Source organism: Pholcus phalangioides, unplaced genomic scaffold (genome assembly GCF_987345545.1).
Source record: "Pholcus phalangioides strain wild (caught in Gottingen) unplaced genomic scaffold, Ppha-v1.0 ptg000022l_1, whole genome shotgun sequence".
Lineage (NCBI taxonomy): Eukaryota > Metazoa > Arthropoda > Arachnida > Araneae > Pholcidae > Pholcus > Pholcus phalangioides.
The window spans coordinates 24,294,704-24,319,882 of NW_028301615.1; the positions used below are offsets into that span (position 1 = coordinate 24,294,704).

The 25,179-nt window shown below is 36.9% G+C and overlaps 1 protein-coding gene across 1 annotated transcript in view; it reads left to right on the forward strand.

Annotated features, from left to right (window-relative positions):
• The first annotated feature begins 14,048 nt into the window (after positions 1 to 14,048).
• LOC149070042 (uncharacterized) overlaps positions 14,049 to 25,179 on the forward strand; it is a 49,974-nt gene continuing 38,843 nt past the window's right edge. The window contains exons 1-2 of the mRNA XM_089250082.1: positions 14,049 to 14,271; positions 24,041 to 24,104. Of these exons, the coding sequence (XP_089106208.1) occupies positions 14,197 to 14,271; positions 24,041 to 24,104 (139 nt within the window). The 5' untranslated portion in view covers positions 14,049 to 14,196. The remainder of the gene's footprint in view (positions 14,272 to 24,040; positions 24,105 to 25,179) is intronic.

The following is a 25,179-nucleotide window of genomic DNA, read 5'->3' on the forward strand; positions in this document are numbered from 1 at the left end:
TAAAATTTCGCAGAATTTTCGTCATTTTTTCCCGGAAACGTTTCCCTTTCGCTCTCGTGAAAACGGATCTGTTGAGGGGCGGTATAAAATATTACAATTTCTTCGAATTAAAATTTCGCAGAATTTTCGTCATTTTTTCCCGGAAACGTTTCCCTTTCGCTCTCGTGAAAAAGGATCTGTTGAGGGGCGGTATAAAATATTACAATTTCTTCGAATTAAAATTTCGCAGAATTTTCGCCATTTTTTCCCGGAAACGTTTCCCTTTCGCTCTCGTGAAAACGGATCTGTTGAGGGGCGGTATAAAATATTACAATTTCTTCGAATTAAAATTTCTCAGAATTTTCGCCATTTTTTCCCGGAAACGTTTCCCTTTCGCTCTCGTGAAAACGGATCTGTTGAGGGGCGGTATAAAATATTACAATTTCTTCGAATTAAAATTTCGCAGAATTTTCGTCATTTTTTCCCGGAAACGTATCCCTTTCGCTCTCGTGAAAAAGGATCTGTTGAGGGGCGGTATAAAATATTACAATTTCTTCGAATTAAAATTTCGCAGAATTTTCGCCATTTTTTCCCGGAAACGTATTCCTTTCGCTCTCGTGAAAAAGGATCTGTTGAGGGGCGGTATAAAATATTACAATTTCTTCGAATTAAAATTTCGCAGAATTTTCCTCATTTTTCCCCGGAAACGTTTCCCTTTCGCTCTCGTGAAAACGGATCTGTTGAGGGGCGGTATAAAATATTACAATTTCTTCGAATTAAAATTTCGCAGAATTTTCGTCATTTTTTCCCGGAAACGTATCCCTTTCGCTCTCGTGAAAAAGGATCTGTTGAGGGGCGGTATAAAATATTACAATTTCTTCGAATTAAAATTTCGCAGAATTTTCGCCATTTTTTCCCGGAAACGTATTCCTTTCGCTCTCGTGAAAAAGGATCTGTTGAGGGGCGGTATAAAATATTACAATTTCTTCGAATTAAAATTTCGCAGAATTTTCCTCATTTTTCCCCGGAAACGTTTCCCTTTCGCTCTCGTGAAAAAGGATCTGTTGAGGTTCGTAATTTTTTCCGAAAACATGCATTGGCCAGGGATGACTTCCATTCTTATTCGTGTATAATCGCACCATTTGATCCACGATGTCGACTCCATATTTAATTTCGTTATTGTAGGCAACTGTTTCTGGGGTCTTTTTCACGTTTTCGTTGATAGTGACATCAGTATGAAGTGAACTCAAAACTAGAACATTTTTAATTTTTTTTTTCTCTGATAAGATGTCAGCGTGATATCAGTTCCAGTTTTGAATACTATCGACGAGTATAGATTCTGTGTTCCTGTTTTTGCAGTTGGAGGTACCTCACGACGGTCTTTTTGAAGGGTCCCAACCAAGCTTGTCCTTTTCAAAAATGCACATAATATCAGTGATGTAAAATAATCATCTGTTGTTTTGTTTCGACATTCTCCTAGATAAGGTTTGACTAATCGAATTACATATTCATAGACAAGTTGATTTGCTGGTCTGGTGTTATCTGTCCCAGTGTAATCGAAACTGATTTTCTGTCCATTCAGAATATATTTGGAATCAACGCAGGCAAGAAGCCAGAATTTTATCCCAAATTTGTCTGGCTTACTTGGGATATACTGTGTAAATGGACATCTTGCTTTTGAGGGTAGAAGTTGTTCGTCCACAGTTAGATTGGGCCCTGGTTTGTAGCAAGTCGCACTGTATTCTATGAATGAAATCCATAGTGAACATGCAAGAGAAAATTGGTCAGATCGAATCGCATGAATTTCAAAATTTCTTTGAAACGATATCTTGTCATTGTTTGGGGAAAAAATAGAGGACCCCAAATCTCGACGACCACAATGAATTCAGTAGGAAGTTTTTTGCACCTCTTGCATACATAATGGATATCGTTGCATCCAGTTCAAGCAAAGAAACTGATCAAGAAGTTTCATTTAGACGACGATGGGCTTCAGCTTCTGTATATGTCGAATCATTTTGTCGCAGAAAATAAGGCGTCACGAACCCAGAACACTTTCATTTATGTTTTTTGAACGCATAAAATGTGGGGCCTTGATTTTCTCTCAATATATTTTGTGATCCTCGACATCCTAAAGTTGAGGAAGGTTCTATGATTTTCCATATGCTCCCATCTGCTGCAGTTTCTTAGATCGTTTCTGTGGCTTCAACGAGTTATAATGAGTCACACCACTGTCATTTTCTGCACACGAGAGCTAATTAGACCGGGACCTACAATTTATTGCCGACTCCGAACGGCAAGCTTGTTTCTAAGCTCATCGAGAGGTTGGTGCACTAACTCCTCAATGGGGGACTTCATGCGGTCAAGTCGCCGTGTCTGTTGTACCCCTGTGCCAGGAAAGTTTTCTGACAAAGACGAACCGGGTATCAAACTCGCGACACCTCTAAACATCCTTTGGTACTTTATGCGAGTATCTTATCGACCTGGGCTACCGCGCCCGAGAAATAATTTTATATTGATTTAAATCTTCATCAGAGCCGCTACTTTCTTCACTACAGTTCGACATAGGGAAGGTCTATGCTCTTCTGCACTTTCATCATAACTGCTTCCAGAGTTTCTCTCATCTAATGGAGCATCTCCTGGAGTATTTCTTCAGTAAATATACGTTTTCTCGTCATTCTATACCAATGTTTCCCAAAGTGGGCGATATCGCCTCCTGGTGGGCGATAGAAAGGGCCAAGGGGGCGATAGAAGCCACGGGTATAACATAGGATACTATGGGTTCGTTTGAGTTGGGGGGTGATGAGGGAAAAATTTATCTGAAGAAGGGGGCGATGGAACAAAAAGTTTGGGAAACTATGTTCTAAACTAACTGTTTGAGAAGATCACATGCACTCAAATTTTCTACGTCCCAGAATAAACAATTTAACGGATAATATGGCAAGAATGCTTGACAAAAACCAAAAATCACACACCTGCTGACGACACTTGCAGAGAAGAATGAGAGGAAAAGAAAGGTCACACACAAGGTCAAATGCAAAAAAGACTTTCAGAAGGATTATAACCTACTTAGAAATCAATTGTGACGACGATAGTAGTATTTACCGCATAATGTGCTAGAATATAAGGAAGGGTCACTATGACCCCCTTCGGTCTTTCTAGGTATATCCGCTCGTAGCTTCGTTGTTAAAAAAGATAACGAAAGGAAGCTTTGGTATACAATAAGAACATGCTAAATGAGGAAAAGTCCAGAAATTCCAGGTGGTTCGGTTTATTCTTAGCAGAGATATGTAAGCTTAAACAGCGTGCAGCGTCAAAAAGACCCCCGTTTCGTCTTTCTGTTGTTAATATTTCATCATTGATAAATGGAACTTGCAAATGTGGATTATGCGATATCATTTTGTCTTGAAGTAACCGAAATTTTCATCTACGGATTTATGAACAAAAAATATAATGTATAAAGCGCCCGTTAACTCATCTGTTCGAGGGAAAGTGACCGTATGTCGGTCACGGAAAACAAATTGGTATACGTAGGTTTACCATATTTTATCGGTGGAAATACGGGAGATAGAGATCCTAAGTAAAGAATTGCTTATTGTTAGGCCGACCATATTTGCTCAAGAAAAATACGTGAAATTGGGATTCGAAATACGGGAAAATGTGGGACAATGTCAATTATCGCTAAATGATGCCAAAAGTAAGCGAAGTCGTTAACTCGTGCTAAAATCACAGAAAATTCGCCAATCGCGAGAAATAAAGCGCCACTTCAAATTGCAGTGAATTAAAAAAAACATGACAAATGTGTGGGATGAATATTCTTGTTTTTAGTCTCTTAATGAGGCTTTTTGAATCACGTGATATTTCCCTTTTTCTGGAGGGACATACATGGTAACCAATATGGCGACTTCCTGCGCAACTCATGAAAGATATAAATCAAAATTAAAGAAACGTAGAAATGAATTGGTTTTTTTTTCTTTTTGATGGGTGCTAGATATTTCGAAAATTTTCTTGAAGCTCAAGTTATCGATTTGCCTGTTTTTGCTTCAAAAAATGCTTGATTAAAGCTGCGGAATTTCTTCAGTGTAATTTATGGGCCCATAATTAACTTCAAAACATCCTAAACTATATAGATTGATGATATTGGATGTTATAAAACAATACAGAAGTATTAATTCTCATTTTTGTGCTTGAGAAGATATAAATCAATGTTAATACAAGATATACGGAAGACTGGATGTTGTGAAGATATTTATTATTTCAGATGTTTATTTTTTAAGGAAGGAAAAAACTCCTTAAAAAATAAACATCTGAAATAATAAATATCTTCACAACATCCAGTCTTCCGTATATCTTGTATTAACAAGTGGAGAGCGACATTCATGTCATATATATAGCCCTCTGGTGGCTCGTCGTCAATGAGCTATTAGCTGATCGGTTTCACCGTCCATTGCACGGTTCCGTTCGGCATATATACGCTCTAGCGAAGGAAAATCTCTATCTCCTCTGTAGCTTAGTGGTCAGAGCACTCGTCCGGCAATCGAGGGATCCGGGTTCGACTCCCGGTGGAGGCAGAGATGAGTTTTTTCCTTCCTTAAAAAATAAACATCTGAAATAATAAATATCTTCACAATATCCAGTCTTCCGTATATCTTGTATTAACAAGTGGAGAGCGACATTCATGTCATATATATAGCCCTCTGGTGGCTCGTCGTCAATGAGCTATTAGCTGATCGGTTTCACCGTCCATTGCACGGTTCCGTTCGGCATATATACGCTCTAGCGAAGGAAAATCTCTATCTCCTCTGTAGCTTAGTGGTCAGAGCACTCGTCCGGCAATCGAGGGATCCGGGTTCGACTCCCGGTGGAGGCAGAGATGAGTTTTTTCCTTCCTTAAAAAATAAACATCTGAAATAATAAATATCTTCACAACATCCAGTCTTCCGTATATCTTGTATTAACAAGTGGAGAGCGACATTCATGTCATATAAATCAATGTTATTGCATGAATTTCTAACTCAAAAGTAGGTCCGGCTAATTATTTTATATTTAATTTTTTGTGCTTCATATTTCTAACCGAACTCAGTTTTTCGAGAATTCAGTTCAATTTTTAAAATTATTGATGAGGCGAAAAACCCTACTAAATTTCCACATTTCTAAGGTAAATTCGGCAATTTTAACATTGCTTTCCATGGGAAAAACATGCTGTGCTTGTCCCTCCAAGTGATACTGATGATCATAGGCGTACGCAGAATTTTCTCGAGGGGGAATTGAGATTTTTTTACCTTCTGAGGGGGTTTTACCTTTTTTCCTGTAAAATAACACTATAATCTTGGCTCGGAGAGGGGGGGGGGTTCCCTTTGAGTACGCCAATGCTGATGATGATTATGATGTCTATTCCAAAAGCCTCATTATTGTGATGTAATTTCTAAGCTGGAAAGATAATTTTAATCGTTGATTTGAAGAATAAAAAGTCAAGTTGACTTCGTTGAAAATATTTGAAAACTCGGGACATTTCTGCAAAAAAGTCGGGACAGCAAAAAAACAGAAGAAAACCGGGACTGTCCCGAGAAATACGGGATGTATGGTCACCGTGCTTATTGCTATTCTATCTCTCAAAAAATTGTCAAATGTTGAAAAATTGATAATTATGGTTTAAATTGTGTGTGTGATGGGAAAGAAATGCTGATGGGTATGTACGAAGAAGGACTACTATAAATTGCTGTAAATAAAAATGTATTTCACAAAATAAATGTTATGTTATTGATATTTTTTTAAAAATGTCTAGCTTTTGTTATGTAAAAAAGAAACACGTCACAAATATATATACGACATGAACGTTTATGTTTACAATCATAATTAATCGTACCGTGATTTGTAAGAAATTAAAATTATCTTCCTCCACGTTTTCAGTCAAGATTGAGCGAGTTTCAGCGAGTCAAGTGAGTTTAGTCGAAAATACGGGACATTTTGAAAAACAAATTCGGGACAGTGAAAATAAAAGATAAATAGCAAAATATAGGCCTACTTAGCAAACGTTTTGTGGTGACCTTATGCATATGACACATATGTCACGCATTTCCCGGGACATTCCCGTATTTTCACTTTATTTTGGCTGTCCCGACTTTTTTTGCAAGAATGCCGTGGTTTGTCACGAATGTTCTACATTGTAGAATCTACAAAGCCTACTTTTAGATGCTTATAGTTTTATACTTTATTAAAATCAACTATTGAAATTATTTTTCGACGCATAAATTATATCACTATAATTACAACTATGAATAAGAATATTCATCTCACATACATCATGGTTTTTTTAATTACTTGATAAAGTGATCCTCAAATATGTTCAAGAGATCCTGTATGATCTGTTCAGGGAATTTGTTAATGTTAATAAACATCCATGCCCGAGAGAATCGGGGTTCGAACCAACACTTCCACAGTAAAACGCTAGCTCATAAACTACTCCACTGCAAGACGGCAAATACTAAACGTTGATTTAATTGTTTGCCCCTTCAAACGTTTTATTTCGTTATTTTACAATGTACTTCGTGGAATCCAGTTTTGTTCACTGCAATTCTCTCAGAGTAATGCTTTGTTTCCTGCCATTGGTGTTTTTTAAGAAATTTCTGCAAAAGTTTTCAACTTACAGTTGTGCTTACATTCGGCGTCATTTATGGCGATGATTAGCGATGTTCCGTATTTTACCCGTATTTGAAATCCTGAGTTCCGGTATTTTTCTCGAAGAAATTTGGTTAGCCTAAATGTGCAATAAAACTTAGTGACATGGTTTTTACAATCTACCAAAATTACGAGAATTCTTTGGATAGCAATTTACTTCATCTTTGGGAGCTTACGTCAGTGGTGAAATAATTGACGTCATGTGTTTCATCAGGCCCCTAGCCAGAAATTTCATTTCAAGGGGGATCACTTTCATTTCGTGGGGAGGGACCAAAGTGATAGAAAACTGGTTCCAAAATTTTTTTACGTCGCGGGGCACTTTTCAGAATTGTTATCATTGAGCACTAAATTTGACAACATTTACAGGTTGGTGCCATGTATAAAATACAGTAATTGTGATAAATCTGGTGATTAAGCATAATCGCCGGTTATTATGCACAATAATTTCATCCGTTTTGATCGGTGATTATGCATAGTAATCGATATAAATGATTATGCGTAATTAATGCGAAATTTTAATTCGAAGAAATTGTAATATTTTATACCGCCCCTCAACAGATCCTTTTTCACGAGAGCGAAAGGGAAACGTTTCCGGGAAAAAATGACGAAAATTCTGCGAAATTTTAATTCGAAGAAATTGTAATATTTTATACCGCCCCTCAACAGATCCTTTTTCACGAGAGCGAAAGGGAAACGTTTCCGGGAAAAAATGGCGAAAATTCTGCGAAATTTTAATTCGAAGAAATTGTAATATTTTATACCGCCCCTCAACAGATCCTTTTTCACGAGAGCGAAAGGGAAACGTTTCCGGGAAAAAATGGCGAAAATTCTGCGAAATTTTAATTCGAAGAAATTGTAATATTTTATACCGCCCCTCAACAGATCCTTTTTCACGAGAGCGAAAGGGAAACGTTTCCGGGAAAAAATGACGAAAATTCTGCGAAATTTTAATTCGAAGAAATTGTAATATTTTATACCGCCCCTCAACAGATCCTTTTTCACGAGAGCGAAAGGGAAACGTTTCCGGGAAAAAATGGCGAAAATTCTGCGAAATTTTAATTCGAAGAAATTGTAATATTTTATACCGCCCCTCAACAGATCCTTTTTCACGAGAGCGAAAGGGAAACGTTTCCGGGAAAAAATGGCGAAAATTCTGCGAAATTTTAATTCGAAGAAATTGTAATATTTTATACCGCCCCTCAACAGATCCTTTTTCACGAGAGCGAAATGGAAACGTTTCCGGGAAAAAATGACGAAAATTCTGCGAAATTTTAATTTTATGTAATATTTTATACCGCCCCTAAAGAGATTTGTTGGAAGAAGATATTTCATACTTTGCCTGGATTGTGTTTAGGCATTCTATAGAATGACTGGTCATTCTATAGAATGCCTAGGCAAAGTATAGAATAAAACCGGTATTTCATACTTTGCCTGAAACGACCAGGCATTCTATACAATGCCTAGGCATTGTATAGAATGCCTGGATTTCATACTTTGCCGGTAACATATACACAAATCAAGTGGTGTGTGACCCCGTTATGCCAGGTTACTTTGCTCACCTTGTTTTTATTTTTTTCATAAAAATAGAGGGTTTATCCATTAAAATCAATATACATAAATCATACAGTCCAATCCCGTTATAACGACCTCCAAGAGACCGGAGAAATTATTTCGTTAAAACGAAATTTCGTTATAAAGGAATTCTAGGTTTCTGCATTGTTCCTACGCAAACTTATTTGGTGGATTAGAAAAATTTTCGTTAAAACGAGATTTTCGCTATATCGGTATTTGTTAAAACGGGATTCAACTGTCTCTATAAACCATGTGAACAAAACATATTGTTGACAAAACATAAGTTGACAGTATTTAAGTGCTTTGGGTGACTCCATTATGCTGTTGCGACAGCTCAAGCCAAAATCCTGCTGCATTCTGTTGTCAAGTATTTCGTTTAGTTATCGGATATAATTTGGATCGCTTTCATTAAAAACAAAGCATCATACATCTTAAAAATTCGTCTTTCATCAATAATTATCAAAGATGAAGTTTCTATGAAGACATTCGATTTATTCACTAGTTTTTATTACAGTCGAATCCCGTTATAACGAACTCCAAGAGACCGGAGAAATCACATCGTTATAACGGAATTTCGTTATAAAGGAATTCGAGGTATTTGCATTTCTACGTAAATTTATTTGGAGGATTAGAAAAGTGTTCGTTAAAACGATATTTTCGCTATAACGGTATTCGTTAAAACGGGATTCGAATGTATTATTATTATTTATCGGGGGGAATTTTTGGTAGTACAATTTAGAAGTACATTTTTTTTTCTCTGTAATTTGCGCGATAAGAAGGAACGTTCAGAGAGGAAAAATCGGCCAAATGTCTCATGAAAATCTCATTTGACATAGAGTCATCCATGCCCATAGATAGCAGGCCGCTGACCGTTGAGGCAAAATCAATAATAAGTACGTAGCCATCATTTCGATATCTCGTTCCCGAAGATAGCTCGTGCAAAGACGGGCAGACATTATTGGTGGAATTGAATACATTGAATATCGGTGACATAAATCTGAATTGAACTTCATTCATAGCTCTTTATTTCCCTCGTAACGTCAACATTAATAGGATGTAGGCGTAAGACTAGTCCAGGGCCGCAAATAGATATTCGATCAGCCGAGAGACAAGCAAGCACTTTTGTGCCCCACGTACGTAGTGTAGGTAGTAGTACTATCTTATCCCGCGTAGATAGTAGTGTTAGAAGAACGAGTCTGCCCCCCCCCCAGGTACAACACAAATGCAAATACAACGCCACAACAGGCAAAATGCCCAACGAGGTGGCTGAGAAAAAGATGCCCATAAAAATATGGATGCCATATATTTAAAAAATACGGCAACCCAATTAAAAATGCAATTAATAAAAATTATAAGCAATATATACACGTGATAAAATATTATACAATGCCCATAAAGAATACTTATGGTTGTCTTATTTTAAGTATGGGGCCGTTCAAGTATTACGTAAGCAAATTTTTAGCCATTTTTGACCCCCCCCCCCTGTCAGCACAATTTCGTCATCGGCTCTGCCCCTCTGAATCCTAACTCATATTTTCATAAAGGGTGGTTGATGACGTAAGCATTATCAAACCCCCCCCCCCATCCCCCCTTGTCATCAAAAGTCAGCAAATCGGAACCCCCCATCGATGATGACGTAATACTTGAACGGCCACTATGGATAGGTTCTGATTTAACCCCACAACTATCCTAGTTGTAGTCTTGGTCATGCTTTGGTGTTGGTCATTCGTTTCGTATTCCAAAAACCGATCTCCAAAAAAATCACTGTTAAACCTCAATTCCCGTATTTCGCAGTTTTTCCCCCTTTCAAATTTCTATTAAATAGCCGATTGAATGTCCCAGATTGTCTAATTACGCTATTCTATCATCTTGAGAATGGGAGGTTTCACGAATCCCCCACTGAATATATTAATAGTCCCCTAAAATTACCAGATAATAATGCAAATCCCACTGGAAGGTGGAGCGAGGAAGAATCATTAAGAATGTGTATCCGTCTCGTCTTAGGAGAACAGTAATGAGCAGGGGATGGGTCTTGTCTAATTAGCCATAATAAAGAAGGTAATCGCATATTAAGGAAGCGGCGGTGCATTATGAAATTTTTATCATCTTCTTGGGGTGGCCAATGACCCATTTTGCGGATGAGTTTCCAGTTGAGTGTCTTCCCAATAGATGCGACGATGGAATTTTGAATTGCACTGAACGAAACTGAATGAAGTTGTTCTACGTTTCGAAGAATTATTAGTAGGGAATCTTCTCTTCCTTTTTTAAACTTATGTATTATTTAGACATTTGTTTTAAGGGTGTGACAGCTGTCGGAAAAGTTGGCGATGATAAAACTTATGACTGTGTAAGAAAGCACAAGGAAGCTGAAACTACGAAATAATGAATATACACCGCATTGATTGTACCGCACATGAGCACCAGATTCATGTTTATGAAATATAGCTAAAATAACCGTATAATTAAAAAAGACAGAAATTTACACTGGACCGTCTTAAGATAATCACTTGGCCCCCCCCCCCCCCCCACTGGCCAAATGATTTTTCCGTGCACTACTGCACAACCTATTCAGTCTCTGAGCCAGATATGTGTTTATTTCTGACGCTCACACGGGATAGGAATTTTTTTTTTCGGGAGTGAACGTATGACCATATGACCCGTATTTTACGGGAATTTTCCGTAATTTTTGATGTTCCAACTTTTCTTTTATAAAATGTCTTGTTTTTTCAACAAGACTTACTTGAATTTTTGAAATCAAGAATGCAGATTATTTTCATGACTTACAATTATGGTAATTTATGCTCAATCACAATTAATTATAGTCATATAAATATATATTCATCTCGCATAGCTCTCTATTTTCCACCATCGGTTATTTTCCATTATTTTTAGCGATAGTTGGTGTCTTTACTTGCATTTGACAATATTTTGGTTTTGATTCGCAACTTTACTTGCACTTGACAATTTTTTTGACGATAATTGGTGATATCACGAATGAATCCGGATTTTCCGTATCCCGTATTTTTATGTCCTGCGCGATATGGTCAGGGTAGGTATTTATTGTGTTGTGTGTATTGATACCCTTCTAGAAGAACACTGGCCTGAATCTAAACTTCAATTACTACATGATGATCTCTTTATCGGCGTTAACAACCCGGAAAAGGGCATCTTTAAGCTACTTTAAACCGTTATAATTATGTATCCTTCCTTAATAGCAGATGATATATGGGCCCTCAATTAGAGCATGTTATCCTTCGTGGCCTCATGAGACCCTCGAGATCGATGATACGACTTACCGAGCGGCCCTAAAATGTCCGTTGTAATTGTAGAGAGAGCATAAGGAACCATTCAAGTATTACGTCAGCATCGATGGGTAGGCAGGGGGTTTCCGATTTGCTGACTTTTGATGACAAGGGGGAGGGGGGTTTGGATGATGCTTACGTCATCAACCACCCTTTATGAAAATATGAAATATTCTTAATAGCATCTTACGCGGTGCGCGAAAAAAGATAAAAATCTTTCGCTAATTTGTGGGCACCTGAACTAACATGATAACCCTAATGATAAATCCCTTACAGAGCCACTTCAGCGATCTCTAAATGTTTCACGGATCCTTCAAGTGCTCTGGAAATGTGTCCGGGCCGCTTAAGTGCTCTGAGACTAAATAAAGCATCACACAAGTAATCCGTAACTATGCCACAGATCACTTAAGTAATCGGGCAATGTTCCGCGGGTAACTTGAGTGATGTAGAACCACACTGGGGGTCCGCTTAAGTGCTCTGAAATTGTGCCACATGTCACTCAAGGGATCTCCAAATGTGCTACGGATCGTTAAAATGTTCTGAAACTGTGTCGTGGGTTACTTAAGTGATCTTCGAATGTGCCACGGGCCACTTAAATTCTCTGAAGTTGTGGCACGGGTCATTTAAGCGATCTGTAAATGTGCCGCTTAGTTAATTTTTATAAAATTGTGTTTGAGGTGGGCAAGCCACATCAGATAACCTTCAGGGCCACATTTGGTCAACGGGTCAAAGGGTCTACCATATATGGCTAAAAGTGTGGGTCGCAATGAATTTCTTAAAGAGAAATTTTTTAGTTCTTACCCTTCAAATAGCATTGAAATTAACAGAAATTGATTATAACAATATTCAAAGGAATAATTTTAATTCTAATTTTCTAATTTTAATTCATTTTTTAATTTTTTTTGCATTAAAAAATAAATTTTTGATTGTCTGGGGGGGAGGATTAGCCCCCATGCCCCCCCCCCCAGTGCACGTCTCTGATCCCACCAATATGTGTTAGGAGGTAGGGGGCAGAGATGACGAAATTTTGCCTTGAATGAATTGGTATAAGGGCGAGGGAGGGGGAAGTTTCAGAGTTTTGCTGACTTGCTGACGAGGAGGTGGTTGAAAACAGCTAAAAATTTACTGACGTAATACGTAAATGGCCCCTAACGTATTTATGTTGTTAGAGTTGGGCTTGTTTCGTTCTTGGTAGTGCTGCCATCTGTGTTCCATATTTTAAAGCGAAACTGATAAATGCGTGAACTTCATGTTATATAAGTACCGTGTTGTAGGTCTGCCTGTTCACCGCTGTGGTGGTCGAGTGGTCATAGTTCCGGACTCGTATCGCGAGGACACACACACCTTCCGACATGTATCAATTCGTTAGAAATTCCGTAGAGGAATGTCTAGAAATGCATGCACATACGGTTAAGTAGTAGTATCTTCCAGCATGGCCCATCCGCAAGGGAATCCGCGTATATCCCGTAAGGGACATAGCGAAGGCCATGTTTGGTGTTATGGTTAAGTAGTAGTAGGTCTGCCTGCTTGCTCTCTCTGCGGAGAGACTTTTGCAAATGAGAGACCGGCTCGCATTCGCTCCTCGAAGTTGGAGACTAGAGAAAACCAGCTTCAGTCTACTACCACTGTGCGTCAGTGGGACCGTCAGAATGGACCGCAGGGCTGTAGAATGCTGTTTACTCAAAAGTTATTCTCACGAAAAGGTTTTTTTAGGGGCAGAAAAATATTCGTTCACTTTTCTTTGTCAATAGAGGGCACTGCACAAAAGTTAGACTCAAATTTTCTTCAATCTGTTCTGTGTCCGAAACATTCGTAAAGCTTCAGACGGCGATTCATGGATGACAGGTGAAACAACTTCACCGATTGTGCTTTATGGACCAAAGTCAATACCACAAATGAAAACTTATGATATACAGTCGAATCCCGTTATAACGAACTCCAAGAGACCGGAGAAATCACTTCGCAATAACAAAATTTCGTTATAAAGGAATTCGAGGTATTTGAATTTCTCCTACGTAAACTTATTTGGGGGGGGGGATTAGAAAAGTGTTCGCTAAAACGAGACTTTCGCTATAACGGTATTCGACTGTATAAGCACCGTAACAGGAAAATCCAGAGGAATGAGCTGTTATACTTAAACCATGCATTTTATAGGACTCTGATTTGCATACTTATAGTGATTTTTTCTTTCGTGCAGCGTCCTCTATCGACAAAAATTTGAATTTATTTTCATCTACCAAGAAAGAACCTTTCTTCGTGAGAGAATAGACCTTTCCACAGACCACATTCAATTATATATTCAATTTTTTTAAACGATTTATGAATTTATGGGACGCCCTGTATATAAATTTTTTTTTCTCCAGATGTGGGAATACGAAAAAAAAAAAAATCCCAACACATACTTTTCGAGACCGCCGGAAGGTGGCGCACTTACCACAAGTTTTTCCCACGAGCAAGAAAAAAGCTCCCACACATCTTTCATCTTCTCGTTGGCAGGTGTATTAATATTCTGAAGAACGGCGGGAGAACAAGATACGTTGAAATACGAAAAACCTAGAGCTTTTTTTTATTAATAGAAGAAGAAAGAAACTAAGTTTTTTAGTTTCAGAACATTCTTGGATGGAAATTAATATTACACTAAATTGAAAAATATTTCAATTTGATAATAATGGCAATATTAAGAAAATGTTGGTGCGGAATGTCTTTGAAAAGCGGTAGTTTTCTGAGTGGATTCTTCTCGCTGGTAAGTAAGAGAAGTGGCTTTAATATATATAATTTCATTATATTCATTACAATATCGATATGTAATGTCTCTATATAAAAAAATCTCAAAACAAAGAATCAAAAATCAAAGTATTTAAATGATGAAAAATCGTTTCTTTTAAAGTTTATGGAACAAACGTGGAGAAATTTGTGAGCATATATTTCAAGATTTTGTTTAAATAGTTGTAGTGAAACGCCTTTCTTATATCAGAAATAAATTGAACTGAGATAAATTTGGAGTGAATATCTACGTAGAGCTGTAGAGAGACTGAAATTAGGGGAATTTAAAGCTAATAAGTGTTGAAAATATTGCATAAGTTTGCTTGTTTAATTTTATTATTTTTTACGTAAGTATCGAAGAATTGATTCAGAAATTCACAAATTATTTGTGTGACGTTTTTGGGTCATGAACCTCGCTTGGTCGGGATCTGGAAGAGAGTTTCTCCTCCGACATTTCGTTGCTGATATTTCGCCCACCCTGACCGTATTAGTGACAAAGTGAGTGAGTGACTGTGTGATTGACCAAGTGATTAGGTGAGTGCCCGTATGAGTGACCATATAAGAGTAGGTGAGTGACCTATTAGTGAGTGAGTGAGTGACCGTATGAGTGACCATATAAGTGGGTGAGTGCCCGTATGAGTGACCATATAAGTGGGTGAGTGACCGTATGAGTGACCAAATGAGTAACTGTATGGGTGCGTGAATGATCATATGAGTGGTTGAATTACCGTATGAATGGGCAAGTGAATAGGTGCGTGACCGTAGGAGTAAATGGGTGCGATGGACTGTATGGGTGAGTGAATGACCGCATGAAAGACCAAGCGAGTGCCACTATGAGTAAATGTGAGTGTATTGAGTGAATGACCATACAAATGATCAAAGTGAGTGAGTGAGCGACCAAGTGTGTGACCGTATGAGTGACCAAGGGAGTGACTGTATGAGTCATAAAATATTTCTGAATAACAAAATACGTAAAATATTTTGTTTCCAAAATTCGTGAAACCAGTCAGTGTCGTCTTAACGGGTGAGCCAACGGGATCCTGAGCGACAGGGTCCCCGAATCAGACAGAATTCCCAAATTACTGAATTTTTTCACTAGTTATAGAATTACCATTATTTTCATAAATTCTTAATTTTTATTAATTCTGGAATAGTTTCTCTAATTTCGTTAATTCTATCATTATGTACTTCTCCCATATATAAATTTCAAATTCTCATCAGCTCCAAATTTCATTAAATTAATTTTTTTAATTCTTATATTTCTGTGTTATATATATATATAGATTTCATTTTTTGAGAATTTCTGCACATCCTACGTGCATGCTATATTTCCTTTTTTTGAACACTTCCCTTTGCAGGTTGGCAAAAAACAAAGGAGGGAGAGAAACAATTTGCGGACGGGCAAAAAATAAATGAGTGGTAGAAGTAATTTGTAGACCAGCAAAAATCAAATGAGTAGGAAAAATAGTCCGAGGATAGGAAGAAAAAAACAAATAAATGGGAGAAATAATTTGCGGACGGGCAAAAATAAATATACCTAAGAGAAATAAGTTGGGGACTGGCAAAAAATGAATAAATAGAGAAATAATTTGTGAACGGACAAAAAATATACATAGAAAAAAATTTTGGGCAGGCAAAAATAAATAAATGGGAGAAATGTTTTGCAGACCAGCAAAGAAAATAGATTAGAGTAATAATTTGTGGACCGTCAAAAAACAAATATACGAGAGAAATAATTTACGGACCTTCAAAAACTATAAAAAAGTGGGAGAAAGGATTTGCACAACAGCAAAAGACAAATAGACCGGAGAAGTAATTTACAAACTAGAAAAATATAAAACTAATGGGAGAAATAACTGCAAACCAGCACAAGAACTTATGAGTAGGAGGAAAAAATTTGAGGATTGGCAAAAATTAAATGAGTAAGATGAATGATGTAAGATAAAAACGTAAAGATAAATGATTTTCAGATCGATGAAAAGAAAAATAGGTAGGAGAAACTATTTTTACGGACCACCAAAATATAAATGAATGAAAGAATTCATTTGAGCATAGGCAAAAATAAATGAGTAGAAGAAATTACTTACAGATCATTAAAAATGAATAAATTGGAGAAATAAATTGCAGACTCGCAAAAAAAAATAAGAAAAAAGAGAAATGCTTTGCAGACAAGCAAGGAAAATAAATTGGAGGAATAATTTGTCGTCCGCATAAAAAAATGAAAAATAAATGGGAGAAATAATTTGCACACAGCAAAAAAAAAAAAAAAAAAGAATAGTATGAGATAAAATTTACGGACCAGAAAAAAATAAATGAGTAGGAGAAATGATTTCCAGGTCGGCAAAAAGAAAAATATTGGATAAATAATTTGCAGACCGCAAAAATAAATTGAGTAATAGGAATGACTTGCAGACCGGCACAAATTAAACAAGTCGAAGAAGTAATTTGCGGAACAGAAGAAATAAATGAATAGGAGAAATAATTTGTGAAACGGCAAAAAAAATAAATGGGAAAATGATTTGCAGAACTGTTGACGACCAAGGCAGAAAAATAAACCACTATAGAGACGGTGTAATGTTCTAAAGTTACATAGCGGCCATACGAATTGGTCAAAATATTTTTGCGAACCAGCAAAACATTTTCATAGACTGGTGGCTCAAGCACAATGCTGTAGACTAGACATCTCTCGCGAGGGCAATCACTCTCAGCAGAGGTATGAAACAAACCAAACTCACATTCTAACTTAACCGGAGTCAAAAAAGTATCGCCGCCGCCGATAAAGGGAATTCAAATAGGTTAATACGCTATTGTTAAAGTTATTACTATATAGAATTGTCGGAAAAAACGTCAAAAATAGTTTTACGGTAATCGCTATGCACCGACTTTTAACAACCCAATTCAATATTCTATTTCGGTCTTCAATTTTTATACTGTATAGGACGAAGGATATTATTTTTATGGATAGTCAAGTTTTTCGAAACGGGGTAATAATTCCTTAACAAAATACCAATAAATATTTTGACGACGGGTAAGGTTTTATTCCCTCTCTCTATTACAGTATATGTATATAGTTATATTTGTAAAGAAGAAAAGTATTCATATCCGGGCAATAAACTCTTGGTATGTATACTTGGGTACATATTTACGTAGAAGATATTACAGTTCTATATTTTCAGTCCGATTCTGAATACAATCTTTTTATAGGATCGAATAAAAAAATTCCATTCAGGTCATATGTTACAAAATTCTACGCAAATAAAAACCGTATAAAATATTTATTTACTTTTAAAAAATGTATGAAAAATATAATTTTCTACTTCTCATAATATTAAAATTGAAACCCGTAGATATACAGTCAAACTCGCTTATAACGACCTCAGTTATAACGAAATTTCTGCTGTAACGTCAATATTTGGCAGTCCTGACCGATTCTCATAGAGCAGGATTGCACAACCCCCAGCCCGCGGGTCAAATGCGGCCGGCCAAGGGGTTCCATCTGGCCCACGAAAGGTGTTCCGGTAGAAAAGTACCAATATACACAACACGATAAAATAACTTAGGCTGACCTTAGTTCTTTCACAAAAATACGTGATATATCACTAAAAAAAAGTTTTCAGGGCAAGTGAAGTTTGCCAGATGCAGCCGAAAACTTTGTCGAGTGTAAGTGAAGTCGCCATTCACACCTGAAAAAATTGTCAAACGAAAGTAAAGTTGCCATTTACTGCCTGAAAAAAAAGTTGTCAAGGGCCAGCAAAATTGTCGATTACAGCCAAACAATTTTCATACTTAAGTAAAGTTGCCAACTATATCTAAAATAGCTGAAAAATCGACAGTCGTGGAAAATGCTGGGTAACGGAAGTGAAAATGTATTTCACCAAAAAAAAAAAAAAAGAAACATATACTTTTGATAAATATGTGAGATGAAGATACATATGTATTTGTGTACAGTAAAACCTGTCTTTACATGTTTACCACAGGTATTCAAAGTGAAACGCTCTCTGGTGGTGACATGTGCAACTATTTCTTTTTTCTACTTGAAACAAATTCCCATCACTTCATGAAGTTCTCCACAAAATTTCACTTTTCTGACGACTGTAGGCTTCTTTAAAATAGGGTCTCAATTGTGAGCGCCCCGTACTAATGAATCATGATTATTAATTAATAAGTGTCTGGAAGTTCATTATGGTTAATTGATTCATTAAAACGGGCTTTTATTGTTCGGAGTAGATTAATTTCTCTCTTATAATGGTTAATTAGTTAACTACAATTTTTGAAATATTTGTAACTGGAAGTCGCTTAATTTGGTTGTAGTTAAATATATAAAATGTAAGCATCCGCTAGTTTATCAAATTCATAGTGCTAAGTATTCGAATTGTAGTTCAACGTTCTCGAATTAAAAGCCCCGTTCACATGTGCAATAAAACATCCCGGAAAGTTCCCGGTAACGGGGATTTTTGCTACAAACCATTCACATGACGTTTAGTTTATGCCAGTAATCCTCCCTCCTCTTCTTTCCGGAAGTCGTCACTGGTTACGTGGATTTAACGGAAGTGGTTGATTCAAGATGGCTGGCGAAGGAGCTTACAATAGTTTTCGCGGCACAAAGGATTATGGGAAAGAAGGTCTGTGTCGACCACCAATCCCCCCCAAGAAAGATGGGCTTTTTTGATGAGCTTCTCTCACACCTTTTTTTCCCCCACGAGGGGAAAAAAGTTGCCATGCCAGTAATTATCACCAAAGCGACCCCCAGTCTTACACATGTGAACTGGGCTATAGTGTCAAGTTTCCGAATCATAGTGCAAAGTGTTCTAATTTGTGAAAAGTATCCTTCGGTGTAAAGTATTAGAATTATAGTTACATGTACCAAGTGCAAAGTATTCAAATTACAAAGCAAAGTATTCCAATTAATACAAAGTATTCGAATTGTAGTTCCGTGTACCAAGTGCAAAAGTATTCGAATTATAGTGCAGTCATTTTCTTTATTTTTTTCCCTGTTGAAAAGATGTTCTAATCCGAAACTTTCTTCATTAATATTTAAATAGAAAAAAAAGGGGGCATTATACACTTGAAGTATAAAGTACGAGGAGTCATTCCATCCGAACGAGCGATTTCGCGTAGATCGTTGACCCTCCACGTCATAATAAAACGTACCTTATCCATGAGAGATTCCAAAAAGCGAAGGTCGTTATGCAAATGAATGCGGGTAATTGGATGGCTTTTTTCCCAACGTTATATACAGTATTTTATATCCAGGTAGAGAACCTCATCCCTCGTTCTTTTCCCCTCGATACATCTTCATCGTGATTTTTCTCCTCGAATGCAAAGAATAAATCTTTATTCCCGAATGGATTATCAGAATATTCTGCAAATATTTGTCTCGTACGATGTTAATTGGAGGCAGGGGCTGCAATGTTTACTTGGAATGAAAGAATTCGGAAAATATTCTCAATATAAATATTTATTCTCTAAAAATATCACAATATAAGGTGGGTATAAAAACAAGTTGGTTGATTCAGAGCATTTTTATAGTATTTTTCCTTAGGTTTTATGCCGATCCGCAAATTATTCTTCCTATTTATCTATTTTTATCGGTCCACATATTTTTTTCTGCCATTTATTATATCGTTTGTCAGTCCTTGAATTTGCATATGAGTTGTGCAGTGTTATAAGAAGCTCGTCTACCGCCGTGAATTCTACCGTCAGTTTGACGGGTGTGATCCTGCGTAAGAATACAGATAAGTTTCCTCTCTATACTGAACCTAAGGCAACCATCGATAGATGACACCTTCATTTCAGAACAAACTTTATCGGTTGTGAATTGCTATATTGCGATAATAGGTTTGAGAGGGGGGGGGAGACACCTGCACGTACATCTTTGGTGACGTCACTTTTCCGCGATTTTCACAACATATGGCGTCACTATTCTGACCAATAATACCGGCCACAACACCAGTTTTTCCCAAATAAACAGACGCCCCCCCCCCACCCAAAAAAAAAATTCTGGGAATTTCGACGGCTATTGGTCAGTAGAAAATTAACTGTAAAAACACTAATATGCCAGTGAATAGCGCTTAAGTAAATTTTTAACACTTGCGGTATATGTTGAAATTCGAAATTCATTTCTGAGAAGAATAGCAGAATTTTTTTTAATGACGCAGCCCCGGGATGTATATGGAAGTAAACTCAAAACAGATTGGTGCAAAAGTTCCCTCTCTCGAGGGATTTTGTTGTTCTATACGTTTTTAAACGCATGCGGGGAAATGGTGTGTGTACAAATACTGGTATTTATCTGACTAGTCCGGACTATAGGGTGGCGCTGAGGGTTTAAAGCTGCAAGGTCCTCCATATAGACCCAACTACGATGAAATCCCCGATATAACGATACTCTCGGACCAAGAAAAAATACAGTTGTAGAGCAGCGTTTTTTCAACCCTTTTTATCTCGCGGCACACTTGAACTACAGTTGCACTTCCACGTCAACACTTAAATTGAGATTTTAAAAATTACAGTTTCAATAATTAAATTACTAAAAATAATTATTAATCATCGATTGGTTATTAGTAATTAATTATTTTTTATCATTAATTATTAATCACAAAAAATTCATTGCTTTTTATAATAAAAAATAATAATTGAAATTCGTGAAACAAAACTTAATTAGAAATCTAAGCTTGACAATACCTTTGTTTTTTGAACATGAACACTCTTAAAGCTTCTTCCAAAGATCCGAACTATAGTCAGTTTTTGTTTTTAACATTGTTCATATTACAGAAAACTGTTGTTTTTTTTTACAAATATGATGTTATGAGCAGAATTATTGTGTTTTTTCGTAACAATTCAAAATGTGCCATTAACCGGTTCCGAATTTAAAATCTATTATTCACGAAATTAAATCTAAATTTTATATCAATTTTTTAATAGCTTAACTGTGATTCTCTTTTATTTCTCTCACAATTTATTTTTACTACAACCTCTTTCCCTTTTATGTAACATTTTAAATCGCTGACGCTCGCACACCTCAAACCAGTGGTTCTCAAAATTTTTGATTAGAGAAGCTCTTTTCAAGGAAAAAAAAATGCTATGTTAGAGCCTCTTAGACATCAATTTTTTTTTTTTTTTTTGTAGTCACTAAATTTACTGATTCATTTTATTTTATTGGAGTGGCCACGAAAGTGCTCCGCGATGCCTGCGCAGGTTGTGAACCGCTGCCTTAATCAATGGAATTTCTCACCCAATCCGGAGAAAATGCTCACATGTTCGCTATAGGTGTATAGATATTCTTTTTCCAAGATTTTATGCAATAAATCGAAATTTCGGAAAGATTGTTCAATAAGGACCTCAGAGACTTTACACGTTTGTAGTTCAAACGTTTTTATATTGTATTTTCTATTTCAACCCTTTCTCTCCAACAGATTTAATAGTTTCCTTCGTTTAGGACGCGTTTTTCAATTCAGATAATTTTTCACGCCTCTTTCTGTACAAACAGAGTATAAAAACTCCTCAGAATTTTGTTTTTGACTCCTCAACTGTCTCGTGTCCAGTATGCCGTCGCGCTGTGTGACCTGTCTGACTATGAGAGGGGACTATACACCATATCAGACTCATTTTCGGTTCGATCTCGCAAGTTGGATTTCGGACATTTCTGCAGTGATGAGCTTTACTGATAATCGTCCGGGACTTTTGTACAGTATATCTCTCTCTTCCTCTGTTATAACTGTGTATTCGTACCAAATTTCATTAAAATCTGTCCATTAGTTTTTTCAGAAATTCGACGTAATGTGCTAATTCTCTTAATTTTTGCACACGAGTGTACTTTTTATGCCTATCTTATATACATTTATGCATTATAAAGAAATATTCTATTAATACTACGACTCATTCGAACTTTGAATGGACACGAAAAACTATGGCTGTCAAGAAGTTTAAATCCGTTAAAACTGACTAGGAAAACTTGATAAATCCGCTTTAAATAGATTTCTTGAAGTAGCTGTAGTAGTAGTAGCTTGCTCTAATGATCACAGCGATTTATTTCTTTGAAGAGCCTCTCCCTATACAGAGTCTTTCTTTTTTTTATTTCACCGCTAGAGGGATACAATTGATGGATATCAAGAAGATAACCGACGCCCATCCGCCGAAGCAAATACATCATTAATAATAATACCTACATCGTGCTTCATATTGAGACATTGAGATTGCATTCGGTCGTGAAACATTTGTATCCGGTCCAAAGCGCAAATCCATAAGGAGAGAAGGGGGCGATCCCCTTTCCCCCCCCCAAGAGCCCTATAATATGAATAAATGGATCTGTCCCGTAAAATACGGGACAGCAGTGAGCAATCAATGTACAGTAAGTGTCACCTCCTTCGACTCACCGCAGTGAATCCGCGCCTGATCGGTTCAATGGTTATTATTATTTGCTTATCTAAATATTTTGTCATCAAAGCAAGTTTGTTTTTGTCGAGAAGCCAAAGTCATCGTTTATCTGGAACCAATGTTGACAGAGCAGGAAATGAGGGTGGGGGGCGGTCTCTCTCCATAGGCTCTGTCGGCATTTTATCAATTTTCTCACTCCCGATTTCGAATAGAACAGAACAAACGCGAACATACACCCACATGTTTCTCATTTCTGGGCGTTTACGGAAAATTCACCGACAATTCACCGCCACGCAGTTCACCAATAGTAAAACTGACCGACAATAGTTTGTCACTAGCGAGTGAGTAATCGAGTGATTGAGCGAGTGAGTGAATGTGTTAGCCAAAAAAGTCCGTTTCAAATGAGTCGTTGAATGAGCTAGCGAAAAAGTTAGTGAGTGAGTGACCGACCGTATGAATAACTTTATGAGTAAGTATGAGCCGGGTGAGTGAATTTGAGTAACTGAGTGAGTGACCGTATGAGTAATCAAGTGAGTCGGTGAATGGGTGAGTGTCCGTGTGAAAGAACCGATGAATGGGTGAGTGACAGTATAAATTAACCAGTTAATGGGAGAGTGACAGTATGAGTGATCGAGCCAGTGAGTGAACGATTGAGCAAGTCAGTGAGCATTTGAGTCAGTGAACCTTTGTCACGGGTTTATCACGAGTTGGTGAGTGACAAAGTGAGTGAGTAACCGTATTAGTGACCGAATTAATGGATGAGTGAAAGTATCAATGAACGGAACGAGAGTGAATGGGTGAATTACCAAGTTAGTGACTGAGTAAGTGACCGTGTGAATGACTCACTCACTCGCTTATTTGCTCGCTCACTCGGTCATTTGTTCTCTTACTCACTGATTTGCTCAGTCACTGACTTCCTGACACACTTGATCAATCACCTTTTCACGCACTCACTGTGTCACTTTATCAATGAATTTGTAGTGCGTCATAATCCGTACAGAACAACCAGACGCACCTCCACGTTAATATTCAGAACTTCTAAATCGTTCAGAATTCGTACAGATGGCGCACCCTCTACTGTAGTGCGTCATAAATTATTTTCGGTGAATTTTCCTAGAGGTGAATTCCCTTTCGGTAAATAGCGTGGCGGTGAATTGTTTGGCGATGAATTTTTCGCACACGATTTCTTGGAAGAGAAATTCTCTATGGAATAATTAATGAAAAGGCTGTAAAATTTGTAATTTACAATTTACATGGTTAATGTTATTTAGCCTAATGTATATTTGAATTTACATGTATAATTGATCATGTCAAATAAGTATCCATAAGTGAATTATTTGCGTAGAAATTTATTTTCTTCTTTACTTTGCTTCCAGGGCTTCTACACCGTCGTCATTGCTACTGGTCTATTCCACGTTAATGTAGATTCTGCCTCAAAAGGTGACATTTTTACTGCAGTCGAATACGTGAAATTTCAATGTATATTTCTTAAAATACACTGTACACTACCTGGCCAGAAAAAAAAAGTGCGCATCAATTAAACTTCCAAATTTAAAACAATGGCTCAACGCTTATTTTCCAGCCAAATTTTCATCAATATTTCATCATGATTCTTAGTGAATCCAGGAAAAAGTCAAATGGCTCCTAATAGCTCCTCTAGCTCCATAGGCTCTTGATTACATTTAGGGTCTTGGATGACCCTTCTGGTGTCTTAGTGATGACTTGCACTTTTTTAATAATTTTTCACAGTTTCAAACAAAATTATTTCATCACCTGAGAAAAGAAATGAAAAGAACGAAAAATGCACAAAAATTGGAGAAGTTTGTAATATTTGAATACGGTGCGCAAAAGAAAGATATTCTTATGAAAAAAGGATTTTGTTTGGTACAGGAAAAAAAAATTTAGTTCAAATTCTTGTCGATAGAGGACGCTTCACGAAAAAAAATCACACACTGAAAATATGCAAATCAGAGGCTTATAAAACGCAGGCTGTACGATTAACAACAGTTTATTCCAGATTACTGGCACTTACGTAAGGTTTTCGTTGTTTTGTTGACATTATTGGATAAAGCAGTTTTTATGAAGTTACTTTATCTCAGCCACGAATCGCCGGCTGAAGCTTTAAACGTTTTACCTCGAATGTTTCGGACAAAGAAGGGACTGAAAAAAAAATCAGGTCTAATCACGCCCGATTTGCTTTCGTGCAGAGGCTTCTATCAATAAAAATTTGAACTTTTTTTCCCTTCTTTACCAAAAAAAATTCCCATTTGTGAGAATAACTTTTTTGCAAACCAACTTTCAAATATACATACCTTCAATTTTTTGAAATTTTAAGCTATTTACGAATTTATGAGGCCACCCTGCATGGTCATTAAGAATGCTAAAATGCTCAGCAGACCTATTTTATTGCTGACACTAGCAAAAACACCCGGCTGGTTTTCTCCATATAACTGGTAGCATTGAAGAAGTGACAAACCATTTTAAAAGAGTAAACGAGTCTGAAACGCATCTTTTG